This window comes from Gasterosteus aculeatus, chromosome 21 (genome assembly GCF_964276395.1).
Source record: "Gasterosteus aculeatus chromosome 21, fGasAcu3.hap1.1, whole genome shotgun sequence".
In the NCBI taxonomy this organism is placed as follows: domain Eukaryota; kingdom Metazoa; phylum Chordata; class Actinopteri; order Perciformes; family Gasterosteidae; genus Gasterosteus; species Gasterosteus aculeatus.
In genome coordinates, this window is record NC_135708.1 from 67,332 (window position 1) to 81,247 (window position 13,916).

Consider the following 13,916-nt stretch of genomic DNA (forward strand, 5'->3'; position numbering starts at 1 on the left):
TTTCTGCAAATTAAGGGTACGGCGATGGGGAAGAAGTTTGCCCCCGCATACGCCAATATTTTTATGGCTGAGTGGGAGGACTCAGTCCTGAAAATGTGTCCCAAAAAAACGTCACAATACTACAGATATTTGGACGACATCTGGGGTGTGTGGCGTCACTCGCGAGAGGATTTTGACATCTTTCTTGGAATTCTCAACAGCTTTAATCCATCCATCACCATTAAATCCACTAGCAGCCCCAGCAGAGAGGTGGACTTTTATTCTGCTGTCAAAGTGTTGTTTCGCGCGCTGTCCAGCAGAGGGTACTCTCGCTCTTTCCTTAGAAAGTGCCAGAGGAATTTCCTTGTTAAAAAGCCCATCATGGTTGGTTCAAGCCTCACCTTTGTGACCACATACTCACCATCCACCAGAGACTTGGTTAGAGGCTGCAGGGAAAGATTCCTTCACCACACCAGAGACAAGGACGTTCTGCAGGATTTCAGAATTATTCCGGCTTTCCGGAGAAATAGAAATCTGCGGGATTTTTTGGTTAAAGCTAAAATAAGACCTCTATATATTCCACAAGTCAGGAACCCGGTGGACTATTTTAAGCAGCGGACATGGCTCCGGAGCCATAGCACAAAAGAGGTCTTCCACATTATGGTTCGGGGTCATGTCAAATGCAAAAATTGTGTTTCTTATTATGTGCCAGTCTTGTGGCCTGCAGTATGTGGGGGAGACGGGCAACAGCATCGCCACCAGGATGGCACAACACAAATATAACATTACAAACAGAAAAAAGATACAGACGCCATTAGTGGCACATTTCATAGTACATGGATGGAAATCCTTATCCACTAGCATTCTCCAGTGCAACCCCAGGTGGAGTCCTCCCCTGAGGAGAGCAGCTGAGAGGCTGTGGATCAACAAGCTGGACACCTTGCATCCTAAAGGCCTCAATGAGGGTTGAGAGGTGCAGACAGTGGGGTGGTGCTGGACTGTGCATCGATGGTCCTGTTCGCAGGACCTTCACAATCCTTTAATCCCTAACCCTAACCCTAACCCCTAACCCTAACCCAGGGAGAACCCTACATAAGGCACACACACATAATCGCCCTACACGTATCACCCATAACCCTGGACCTCTTCTGCCATTGATGAGTTTAACACCACTTACACATAGTCTTCCTACACACATTTCATCTCCCCTGGGGCCGAGAAGTGAAGAGGGTCCCAACCATGGCCCTCGTCCCCTCCTCCCCAACCTAAGGAGAAATCCGCAAACCACACATGGTTTACCTGCAGACACATTTTTATTAGCCAAACTCTACTTTAAACTATTACAGGCCATTCATCATACAGAAATTCTGGACACTACACTCAACACCCATACATTCCCACAGGACATGATGAGACAGGTAATTCGCCTTTCCTCCTCCATCAAGCCCTCCTCACCCAATGACATCACCCGCACCAAGATCAAAGAAAACAGACACCTGGATGACCAACAATATGCACATTCTCCGTCAACATTATCAGTCCGTCATCTCTGGAGGTTTGGAGAACCTCCCCCCCTTTAACCCAATCCCCTTCAATAAAGCGATCCAGTGGGGGAGATCGAGGTATGGGAGGAAGCTCACCTCCTCCTCGATTAACACACTGCGGGAGACCATCACCAACCCGGCTGCGGAGGAGGTGCCTTCCCCTCCCTGACTCTCCCCCCTGGAGTACCCTCCCCTTCCTGAAGCGTCCAACTCTCCTTTTTTACAGCATTTAGGTCAACGACCCCCCACCCCTCTCACCCTCTGTAATACCAAACTGCCTTCCCCCACTATCACTCTACCCATCACTTCACTGATCCCTCCACCCCCTTCCACGCCCCCCTCCCTCTCCAACACCCCCTTACCTCGTCTTAACTCTCCAGTCCCTCCTATTTCCTCTTTATTCCCCCCTCTCCCCCTTTCACCTGATGGAGACCTCTGTACTTCCCCTAAAGGCGCGGACAACCCCACCAGGACTCCTCCACCCGCTCTCAGGCGTAACCCAGAACGAACGGTTAAAGTCATGGTGCATCCTCTCTCCCAGAGAGTAGTCCAACGCCTTACTCGGAGAGCTATTCGTCCTGGTGCCCCCCCCGCGCCTTCACCCACCACTCCCCCCGTACACATAGACACTTCACACCCCCTCACCCTCCCTTACAATAATGTTGCTCTCCCATGTAGTAACACCATCTCTTTTCTCTCTTCAGAAACACTTCAACAGCAGAGGGAGCCGGAGCAGGTTGTCATCGGTCCTGCTGATGATCAGATAACAACTGAGGCGGGCGTTGAAAACAACATGATGATGGCAGGGACAGTCGGTCCAACACTGACCTCAATCCCACCACCTGAAACGCCCGCCACTGATTCCAGCAGTGACCTCTTGACACCATCCGGCCCCCCACCACGTACAGAACCATATAAACACGGCAAAACCTTTCAGAAGGCCAAGTTCTGGTCGTTGGAGGTCTCTAAGAAGGTGGTCGTTATCGGGGACTCGAATCTGGCCCGCATCCCTTCTTTCTCAGACCCCGACATCCAAATAGATAGCTATCCTGGTGCAAGCTTTAAGAATATTTTTGACATCCTCTTCAAACTCACCCCTCACCCAGAGACCACTCAGGTCATCCTTTCTGTAGGAATAATCAACTGCCTCTCCCTCAACACCACCGTCACCATCTCCAAGAACCTGGCTCTATTATGGAGAACTGCTAAAGCCAAATTCCCCAACGCAACCATTCACATTCCCATCATTAATTTTTCACCACCCAATACACGTTCACTCCTCAATCACCTCAACACCATCCTTGCCAACAAGTATAACTTTATCCCGGAAATAAACCCCCTTCTCTTTCAGGTCACCCCGGATCACATACATTGGACACCCCAGACGGCGGAGATGATCTTCCAGTACTGGAAAACACATTTAAACTGCTGAAGGGGGAGGAATGTGACCACACATCTCCCCCTCTTACAAACATCACTAACCTTTGCTCTGCCCTCTCCCTCACACCCACACAGTTGGAGATTTTGGAAAAAGGACTCTCCTTCATCCCCACTCCCAAACCTCCAACCCGGCCGGAGCTCAGGGGGGATCTCCACACTTTTCACAGGAGGCTTAAACTGCTAGATCACTTCTGGGGAGCCCCGAGGCGGGAGCCTGTACCCTTTACCGGACCGTCCTCCTGGGAACCGTCCCCAAACACCATCTCACCAGAAATCAACCAACTCATTCAGGACAACTTGCTAGCACTGACAAAATGGAGCCCCCATATGCACACACAGTCCAACATTAGCTTACAACACAAACACATTCTTAAAACATTGGGCAATAGCAAACACATAGTCATCAAACCAGCGGACAAAGGGGGCCAAATAGTTTTACAGGACAGACATAATTACATATTAGAAGCAGACAGACAATTAAAAAACCACACATTATGCACCACTCACACATTCATTACAAATAGCTACACAACATTTAATTCGAGACATCACACATAGCCTTTTAAACAATCATTATATCAACTCAAAACAGAAACAGTACTTGGACGGTCCGGAGGAACCCAGGCCCCGCCTCTTCTACTTGCTCCCCAAGATTCATAAGCCTCCGGAAACCTGGACGGTCCCCTTTGTTGTTCCGGTCGGCCGCCCCATAGTCAGCGATTGCGGTTCCGAGTCCTACAATATCACAGAATACATTGATCATTATATCAACCCTCTTTCCAAATTACACCCCAGTTATCTTAAAGACACATACCAATTCGTCCGTATAATCAATAATGTTAAAGTACCCGGTCATAGTTTTCTTTTCTCCATAGACATAGACTCCCTCTACACAAATATTGAAACTTCATTAGGCCTCATTGCCATTCAGGACATTTTTAAACAGCACTCCGAACCGGCCAGACCAGATAAAGAACTGTTGCAACTACTACACATCACCCTGACTCGGAACGATTTCTCATTTAATAATAAATATTATCTCCAGTTGTGTGGGTGCGCTATGGGCCGGAAGTATTCCCCGGCCTATGCGGATATATACCTGGCCCATTGGGAGAGAGCAGCCTTCACCAAACTTCAATACAAGCCCCTCATCTACTTCCGGTACTTGGACGACATCTTCGACGTCTGGGACCACACTGAGGAACAATTTCACACATTTTTGGACACTTTAAATGCACATCACCCTAAAATCAAACTCAAACACAACCTTCAACATCTGGCAGTTGAGTTCCTTGATACAATTGCCTTCTTTCGGACCTCCGACGACCAGACCAAAACTCTGGCCACTAAGGTATATTTTAAAGACACGGACCGTCACGCCCTTTTACATAAATCGAGTTACCACCCCAAACACACGTACAGAGGTTTCATCAAATCCCAGTTGATCCGGTTCCACAGGATTTGCACCCTCCCTGCTCATGTGGAGGAGGCAACCGTCACCCTTTTTAAAGCATTGAGGTCCAGGGGCTACTCGAGGCGCTTCCTTAGAACGATCAAGGCGGAGGTTGCCGAATCCTTCAGGAGCGGCGACAGCAACCAACGACCACCAACCCAGTCCCTCGTCCCTCTGGTTCTAACTTATAATAGTTGCACGCACAAGTTCTTGAAGACCGTGAAGCAGAACTTCCAGGGGACGAGGGAACGCTGTGCCGCACTGGAGGATACTCGTGTGATCTCCGCCTTTCGCCGGAACAAGAACCTTAAGGATTTCCTGGTTCACACTAATTTAAATAAAAAAGAAAACAAAAAGGAAGCGTCTCGAGAATCGGAGATCTGCTTTATTCGTCTTCCCCACATTTTTAACCCCCAGTCTAGAATTGGCTACAACATCGGGCAGGTCCTACAACCTATTGACTGTAACGTCATCTATGCCATCAGGTGCGGGACCTGCCACAAGCTGTATGTGGGGGAGACCAAGAATGAACTGCACCTCCGCATAAAGCAGCATTTTAATTTGATCAAGAGTGGCAAAGGCACCAGCGTCCTTTATAATCATTTTAAACTCCATGGCTCGCTTGGCCTCCACAGTTTGGGCCTCGAGGGCAGCAGGCAGTGGAGCACAACACAACGGCAAGCGGCAGAGAGGAGATGGATCCACAGACTGGGAACTATAGACCCCTTTGGCCTCAACGAGAAGTACTAACCCAGTCTGTCTTTTAACTTCCCACCCCCCTACACTCCTAATTAACTTGCCCCCCTCCTTTTTCCAAACCACTCACCTTTTAACCTTCCTTCTGGAGTCTCCCTTGCAGGACGAATTGAAAGTTGACCTATACATTTGGAAGGAACCCTTGGATAAACTTTAACACCCTTACGGCACTTATCCTCCCCCAGTGTTCCCGTTTTCTGCATGTTTTCTTACCTTCCCCATCCCTTGAGCACTTATGTCTCAATATGAATTCTCTCTACTTCCATTTTTATATATATTTTATATTTATTTATTTTTCTTATATATTCATTTATTTATATATTTATCCTTATCTATATTTATTTATCTTTTATAAATCTTTTTTTCCTAGATGTGGTGTATTTAACTTATTTTCCTTACATGTGAATATTTACCTATTTATATTTTTTAATCTAGATGTGCTGTATTTGTACTATGCATATGAATTTTAAATGCCCTTCTTTTCTCAGGGAACACCGGTGTTTCAGTTTCTTTCTTTTTCCCATTCCACTCATATTCCTTCCCCCACCAAAACAGCCCCCCCCCCTTTTTCTTTTTTTCTTCCCCCCCTCCCTTTTAGCTCACATTCTTATCTCTTTTTATCCCTTATTTTTGACGATTTATTTCCCTCCCTCTCCTCCTGCCCAGCCACCACTGCCTCTGCCAGCCTATTATACAGCCTTGTTGTATTCCTCTTTTTTTTCCCCCCTTCTTTTTAAACCTCTCCCCCTGCTTTTTATCTGTTTTATTCCAGTTTTAATTTTTCTAAAAAAAACCCTTTTCAACCATGGTCCCCCTTGTGCCAGTACCCCCGTGGCCCCCTTTGGAGGACCGCGTTCACCACACAACCTAACCCCTAACCCTAACCCTGCGGGACCGGTCCGGTTTGATGGACCGTGCACTGACAGTGGTCTTCGGACCGCTGTCCCAACCCTTTCACCCCTAACCCTAACCCACTGGTGAAACACTTCATTTCTCATGGTTGGAATTCTGTCTCTGTGTGTGTCATTGAGTGCAACCCTAGATGGAGTGCTCCCCAGAGGAGGAGAGCAGAGAGGGTGTGGATCGCCAGAATGGACACAAGGCATCCCAGTGGCCTTAACGAGGACTGAGGGTGCTGCAGGTAGTGAGGTAGTGCAGGACAGTGCATGGATGGTCTTGTTTACAGGACCATCGCAACTCTCTAACTCGCCCGTGCCGCCTGCCTTGCAGCCTGTGGTCTCCTCTTTCCTCATACAGCCCACCCAGTTAGTTTTCACTAAACACAACCAGTCATAATACACGCCTAAACCTAAACAGTCATAATACACGCCTAAACTTAACCAGTTACTTTGTGTGTCATTCCCCGGATTTCTCCAGGGGCTTAAGGTGGCTGTTATTATGTTTATATGGACAACTCTATGTCTGCCATTAGAGGACGTGGCAGACATGTTAATAAAACACCAGGAGTGGACATGGTTTGGTGGAATTAAATGTGTATATACAATTGTGTGGTTTTCTTTGCATGTTTGTATATTGGTATAAACATCTTTATGTATATGGGTTTGAATACAGCATTCTGTATTAATGTGGATATTCCTGTAAGATTTCATGTTCATTTGGATTGCCCACTGCGTGTCCAGAACTCATGTTGCAGTTTCTATAAGCCGCATTGGGAAATGCGCGGCTGGGAGGTTTATTATATATTGATATGTTTATATATATATATATATATTTTCAATATATTGTACAATTCATCCCACCTAATTGATTTAAGGTTCTTTTACTATGAATGTTGTTTGCACTATTTTGCTGTTATCGCTGCCGAATGTGTATTGCCGATTATTGTGTTGTTATTGTGCTGAGAAAAGGGGCGGGTGTTTGTAACAATCTGACGTCATCCACCTTGGTATCCCTCCGCGGAGTACGACGTTATCATTGGTCCGAGGGACCAGAGAGTTGAAAGGGCACGGCCGCCATTTTATTATGCAAATTTGGCCGGACTTTCTTTTTCAACGTGATGACCGTGGACGCAAAAACTGCGCTCACCATCTCAGCTTTTAAGAACACGTTTATAGCCTGAAGAAGGATACGTTAGTATCCGAAACGTTGCTATTTAAATTCGTTCTTGTTCCGTTTGTTGTTTTATTTTTTTTGTTCAAAGAATAAAAAAGGTAAAAGACTATTTTTCTTTGCCGTTCTTTGAAAGCTAACACAACACGAGGCTACTAGCTTAGCCATGTATTATGAGGACGGTGATGATGAAGGAGATTGGACGGTGGTCCGCTATGGACGGCGGCGCAACCAACGTTTCCGCCCACCAGACCAGCGAGTGGTGCAACAATACCAGCGGCAACGGCCCCGCTATCAACGGGTCTCGTACGCGGACGTCACTCGGAGAGCTCCGGACCGTAGAGGCGGACCGCGGTGGCGCAACAATGGCGGCCAAAACAACAAGTACGCGGCGCGACCAGCTGACCGGGGCACACGCCGGCAACCACCCCGACCCCGCACGCTGGCTCCTCTCCTCCAACGTCCCAACAACAACAACCGTACGTTTAATAATAATAATCGGCATGACACATTTCAAAGCAATGAGGGCACCAGTAATTTGCCCAGGTCTGATGATCCGTTATTTTCAAACAAGTGCCGTATTCTGCATAGGATCATCAAGGCTTCACACCACTTCACAAACATTGATGTGACAAACCCACCCATCTCTATTGTCAGAATGACAACACAGTTAGCTGCTTTTATCAAGCCAGCTATCCCAACCGCAGAGACACAGACACTCATTGATGGCAATGCCAAAAATTGGGAGCACACCGCACTCATCATTCTGCAAGATCACTATGAGGCTGTGATAAAGAGAGGGATTGAAAGTCTACACAGTCTTTAACAGTCCAGATTGGAGTGCTCCTTTTGATGTAGCCTCAGCCCAGGCGAGAAGGGACTTTGGCCGCAGGCTGCACCCGGAGACCCTGAAGGAGGCAAAAGAGGTGGTGGAGGAATGGATGGCCGTGCTGCTCATTGAGGACCCACAACCGGCCCCTGCGGTGTCGGTGCCTCCAGTGGTGGTGACCCAGACCAACCCTGTGGTGCATCCCATGAGACGAGTGAGGCCCGGTGATGCAGCAGAACCGCGCGCTACGCCTGTGGTTCACACAGCCGAAGCCCAAGTCTCCCCAGAACCGCGCCGGCTGCCACACGGACGATGGTGGCCCGGGCCCTCCCAGAACTGTCACAACCCACTGCGGCAGAAGCACAGGCACCGGGTGCGAATGCTGTGCACGTCGTCGAGGCCCAGGTACTCCCAGAGCCGAGGGTCGCAGAACTGGTTTCGCCGACGCCCCCGCCTCCGGTTGCAGCACCACAGCGCCCCAGACCTTCACCAAAAAATATTATGGATTCTCCCATTGAGGTCCATTTTGAGCTGGGCACGCTCTCCCCTTCCACCCCACGGTCGACGGTGAGTTCACAATGGGCGATCCCACCCGCACTGTCCACACAGCGGTCCCTGCCTTTGCCACAGAGACCACAAAGACTGTTCGTGAACGAGCCAGAGTCTCCGCCAGGGTCGCGGGCAGCGGCCGCAGCAGAATCGTCGACAGCAGCTTCACCAGCACCATCTTCAGTGGCAGCAGCTTCACCAACAGCAGCGGCTCCACGGCCCAGGGGCTGGGTCCCCTATCACAACCCGTGTGCTGTCCACCACGATGACGCCGTGGAGGAGCTCTCACAGGAGAACCTGAGGCGGCTGGTGCAGCAGGAGCCAGATCGACCGCTGTCCCGGCTGCAGGAGGACCTGAGACGCGTCCCCCTCACACCTTCCAGCACCAGCAGACTGCGGTCGGCGGTGCAGTCTCAGCTGATCCAGACGGGGACCACCTCAGTCTCCAATCTGCGGACGCCAGGGCAACAGGTACCACTTCGACCCACTAAACACCGGTCTACCATCCGGAAGGCTCAGGAATGGAGCCTCCACGTGGCCAAAAAATGGCTTATTTTAGGAGACTCTAACGTGGCAAAACTCCCAGAACACGACTTTGTGCATCTCCAAATTGATGCGTTTCCGGGGGCCACATTTAGAAATGCTGAGTTGCTGATGGACAAAACGACCTGTGGGGTAACAGTGGAAAAGGTAATCCTGGCCTTTGGAATAAACAATCGGGTCCAAAAGACACAAGAGACAGCCTTAAAGCAGCTGCAGAGGGCCTTGAACAGTGTTAAGCGTATGTTTCCCTCGGCTGATATCTTTGTTCCCCAGGTGAACTTTTCCAACAGTCTGCCCAGTAAGGAGAAGCTGCGGCTCACGCACCTGAACTCTGCCATCGCCAGGTTGTGTGAGTACATCCCAGCTCTGCCACCGAGCCTCTTTCACACAGGCCCAGATAATATTCACTGGTCCCCATCAACAGCGGTCCGCATGTTCAATCACTGGGTGAGGTACTTAAACTAGTTGTCCCCACAAGCCTGCCTATTCAGGAGGGGGATAAGACGGTGATTAATTTAACAAAAACTTTTAAATTAACTCACGCACAGTTCACCCTTTTGAGCAGGGGCCTAAATTTCATCCCAACCAGGGGGGTGAATAAACATATTGTGGAGTCGATTCGATTTGCAGCAATACCACAGAAAACTGAAACTGGCTGCATATTTTGAAAATGCAAGGGAGTCTGAACGTCTGCCGTTCACTAACAGATCAGTCTGGACTCCGGTACAAGCACAGATTCCCAGAACAATCACTTCCCTCATTCAGTCGGACATCCAACAATTTGACAATCATTTTAAAATTCACCAGGTGCCACCGAACCTCAGCAGGGAGGAGGTGCAAGCACTGGAGGAGCTAGTTAAAAATAAACACATTATTATTAAGCCCGCCGACAAGGGAAGTGCTATTGTTATTTTGGATAGAGAGCAGTACCTGTGGGAAGGGTACAGGCAGCTCAATGATCCGACCTACTACACTAAGTTGCCCAACCCAATCTACCCTAACACCATAACATTGGTCCATGACATCGTACAAAAACTACATAACAAGAAATTCATTAATCTCAAACAAAAACACTACTTAATGGGAGATGCTGTACCGAGGGCCAGACTGTTCTACATGCTTCCTAAGATCCACAAGGATCCTTCCAAATGGAGCAAACCCCATGAAATCCCCCCCGGCAGACCAATTGTGTCAGATTGCAGTAGTGAAACGTATCACACTGCAGAGTACCTTGACCACTTCCTGAATCCTCTCGACCACACACCCGAGTTACATAAAGGACACGTACCACTTTGTAGAGATAATTAAAAGACTCCACATTCCGGACAACTCAATTTTATTCACAATTGACATTGACAGTCTCTATACAAACATTGACATAAAAGAAGGCATGCAGGCCGTAAAGAATGCATTTCGGAAACACCCCAACAAAAAGAGACCAGAGATAGAGCTCCTACAGCTACTGGAAATTAATCTGACCCAAAATGATTTTGAATTTAATGGGGAATTTTTCCTTCAAATTAAGGGTACAGCGATGGGGAAGAAGTTTGCTCCCGCATACGCTAATATTTTTATGGCTGAGTGGGAGGATTCAGTCCTGAAAATGTGTCCTAAAAAACCACTGTATTATTACAGATATTTGGACGATATCTGGGGTGTGTGGCCTCACTCGAGGGAGGATTTTGAGACTTTTCTGTGCACCCTCAACAACCACAATCAGTCTATTAAAATTAAATCCACCAACGATTTGACCTCTATTGACTTTTTGGACACAACATTTAAAAGTAATACATTTCAGGAAACCCACACACTTGACGTCAAAGTATTCTTCAAAGAGACGGACACTCATGCTCTGCTCTTCAAGACCAGCTTTCACCCAAAGCACACATATGCTGGCTTAATTAAATCGCAGTTGTTGAGGTTTCACAGAATATGCAGCAGAAAGGAGGATTTCCATGCTGCGGTCAAGGTGCTCTTCCATGCTTTGTCCTCTAGGGGGTACTCCAGGACCTTCCTTAGAAAGTGCCACAGGTCTTTCCTCCAAAAGAGGGCAATCATCGTGGGCTCCAGTCTTCCTTTTGTAACCACTTACTCACCTTCTACGGTGGAACTGGTCAGGGGATGTAGAAGGAGATTCCTCTCCCACACCACGGGGTCTTCCATCCTGCAGGACCACAGGATCATTTCAGCCTTCAGAAGGAATAAGAATTTACAAGATCACTTGGTAAAAGCCAAAATTCCACCCTTTCAAAGGGGCAGGTCCGGAGGTTCAAATCAGTGGTTCAAACACATGGAGTGGTTTAGCAGTCATGCTACCAAAGAGGTTTTTCATAACCCGACCAGAGGGAATGTCAAATCGTTTAATTGTGTCTACCTGATCACATGTGTCAAATGCGGGGTTCAATATGTGGGAGAGACTGGGAATACCATTGCCACCCGTATGACACAACGCAAACATAATATTGTCAAACAGAAAAAGACACGCACGCCACTGGTGAAACACTTCATTTCTCATGGTTGGAATTCTGTCTCTGTGTGTGTCATTGAGTGCAACCCTAGATGGAGTGCTCCCCAGAGGAGGAGAGCAGAGAGGGTGTGGATCGCCAGAATGGACACAAGGCATCCCAGTGGCCTGAGGGTGCTGCAGGTAGTGAGGTAGTGCAGGACAGTGCATGGATGGTCTTGTTTACAGGACCATCGCAACTCTCTAACTCCTAACCCTAACCCTTCTTTCCTAAACCTAACAATACTCCTGATGTTCTAAATACCAGGATGATCTTTTCCTAACCACAACCTGTTGTAAATATTTGTAAACCTAATCTGGTATTCTTTCCTAAACCTAACAATACTCCTGATGCCCTAAATATCAGGATGATCTTTGCCTAACCACAACCCAGGGTTAACATTTGTATACCAGCCCGATAACCCGATTCCTAAACTTAATAATATTATTCTTTTGGCCAAAGTCAGCAATATTGGCCTAACCATGATCAGCTCGAGAAGGCAAATAAAAATTTAAGAAGTATTTATTTTATGTTTCATTTAACAACATTTTTCAAATCTGACAGCCTGTTATGCTTTTCTTAAAATTATTTTACGGACTCACCGAAAGGATTTTGGATATTTCATTAAGAATTGTTTGGGATGTGTTATCAGTTATAAATATGTTCTGTGAATGTATTGTTTCAGTGTACTGAATTGAGATGTTTATGAACCTGAGTGTTAGGTCATGTGTAATAACGGTTTTATAGTTCATATCCATGTGTTTAAGGACTTTTATAACTGTATTGTTCCATGCAGTCCTGTTCTTTTTGGATTTGGGAGGTGGAAAAGGAGGACGAATAGATTTGCAGCATACTGTATAGAGTTAATCTCCTCTGATTGGTTGAGTGACAGGTGACCCCAATCCTGCTTATAGCCTGAAGAAGAGTCAAAATAACTCGAAACGTTGCTATCTTTCATTTCGCTATTTTGGTTTTTAATATTTTGTCCTTTTTGCCTTAATAAAAAGTTAAAAAGGAGCTAGAGACTCGGAAAACTTTTTTGAGGCGTAAAAAAGCAGTGCACGCTAATTAAACGGATTGAGCATGACGCGGTGGGACCGAGCCGACGACGACGGGTGGGTCTTGGTGTCCAGGGGCAGACGTCGTCGGAGACCGGACCGCAGCCCGGTATGGTACGCCAAACCCACTTCCCCACGGAGAGGTAGGGAAGTTTCCCGAAAGCGCCGGAGAAATGAGTCCGACCGCAGGGCGCGCGCACCGGACGACGGCCGGGAAACTAGTTATCCGTCTCGCTGGCACCGCACCCCGTCTTACGACGGTCGCCGTACGTACGTCTCGGTAACCAGGGGCTACCGTACGGACGATTATGATGACATCACCCGAGCTCCACAACAGCAGCGCGCGGAGCAGCACAGAGACACACGGCGCGTGGACGACAACAGACCGGGGGACCGCGGACGCGCACCACCGCAACAGAGACCCGTTCCTCAACGTGATGAAAGACGGGGAGAGAATGACGGCGGACAGAGGGGAAGGTTCCAAAACTTCCCGGACAGGACGCGCACTCGACCGGAAGTGAGCGAGGAGCACACCAGACTCAGGTCAGACGACCCTGATTTTGCTCGCAAATGCCACATTTTGCATAGAATTATTAAGTCGGTCCACCACTTCATAAATGTGAGCTCCAACAAAATACCCCTGACTATTCACCGTATGATGAAGCAATTAATGACTTTTATTAAACCTGCGTGGCCCAACCCAGAGACTGTGACTTTAATTGAAGAGAATGCAAAAAATTGGGCTCACACAACAGTCACCATCCTGTGTAATCACTATGACAGCGCAATAGGGAAGGACGTAGAGGACCTTTCCAAGCTGTCAGACGCAGATTGGCGTCCCCCATTTGAAGTGGCCTCTACCTGGGCCAGGAGAAACCTGGGCCGCAGATTGGCACAGGGGACTCTGACGGAAGCAATGGCGGTGGTCGTCAATGGATTGGAGCGGGCCCGGGGTCTTGCGAACCCAACGGCACCACAACAACCGGTCCGACAGGACGACACATCGGGGGACAGGCCACTGCGCAGACGACCAAACCAGCGCCTCAACACAACTGCAGCAGCGGCCCGAGACACAGCACAACGACAGGCTGCAGCAGAGACTCCTCTCAGAACGGGGCGGAGCGCTCCAGCCTCATCTTCAGTGGTGGCACAGGTGCACGCTACAGCCGCAGGTAACTCCCCAGCACTACT

General features: G+C 48.3%; 1 protein-coding gene across 1 annotated transcript; it reads left to right on the forward strand.

Moving 5' to 3' along the window:
* The first annotated feature begins 5,805 nt into the window (after positions 1-5,805).
* On the forward strand, positions 5,806-11,791 carry LOC144390222 (uncharacterized). The gene has a single exon (XM_078096648.1). It carries the CDS (start codon positions 8,384-8,386, stop codon positions 9,626-9,628), a length of 1,245 nt encoding a protein of 414 aa, XP_077952774.1. The 5' UTR covers positions 5,806-8,383; the 3' UTR covers positions 9,629-11,791.
* Positions 11,792-13,916: the final 2,125 nt, after the last annotated feature.

What these genes read in the sequence shown, in the direction of transcription:
- LOC144390222 (XM_078096648.1), top strand. Translation starts at nt 8,384, where the DNA reads ATGGTGGCCCGGGCCCTCCCAGAACTGTCACAACCCACTGCGGCAGAA.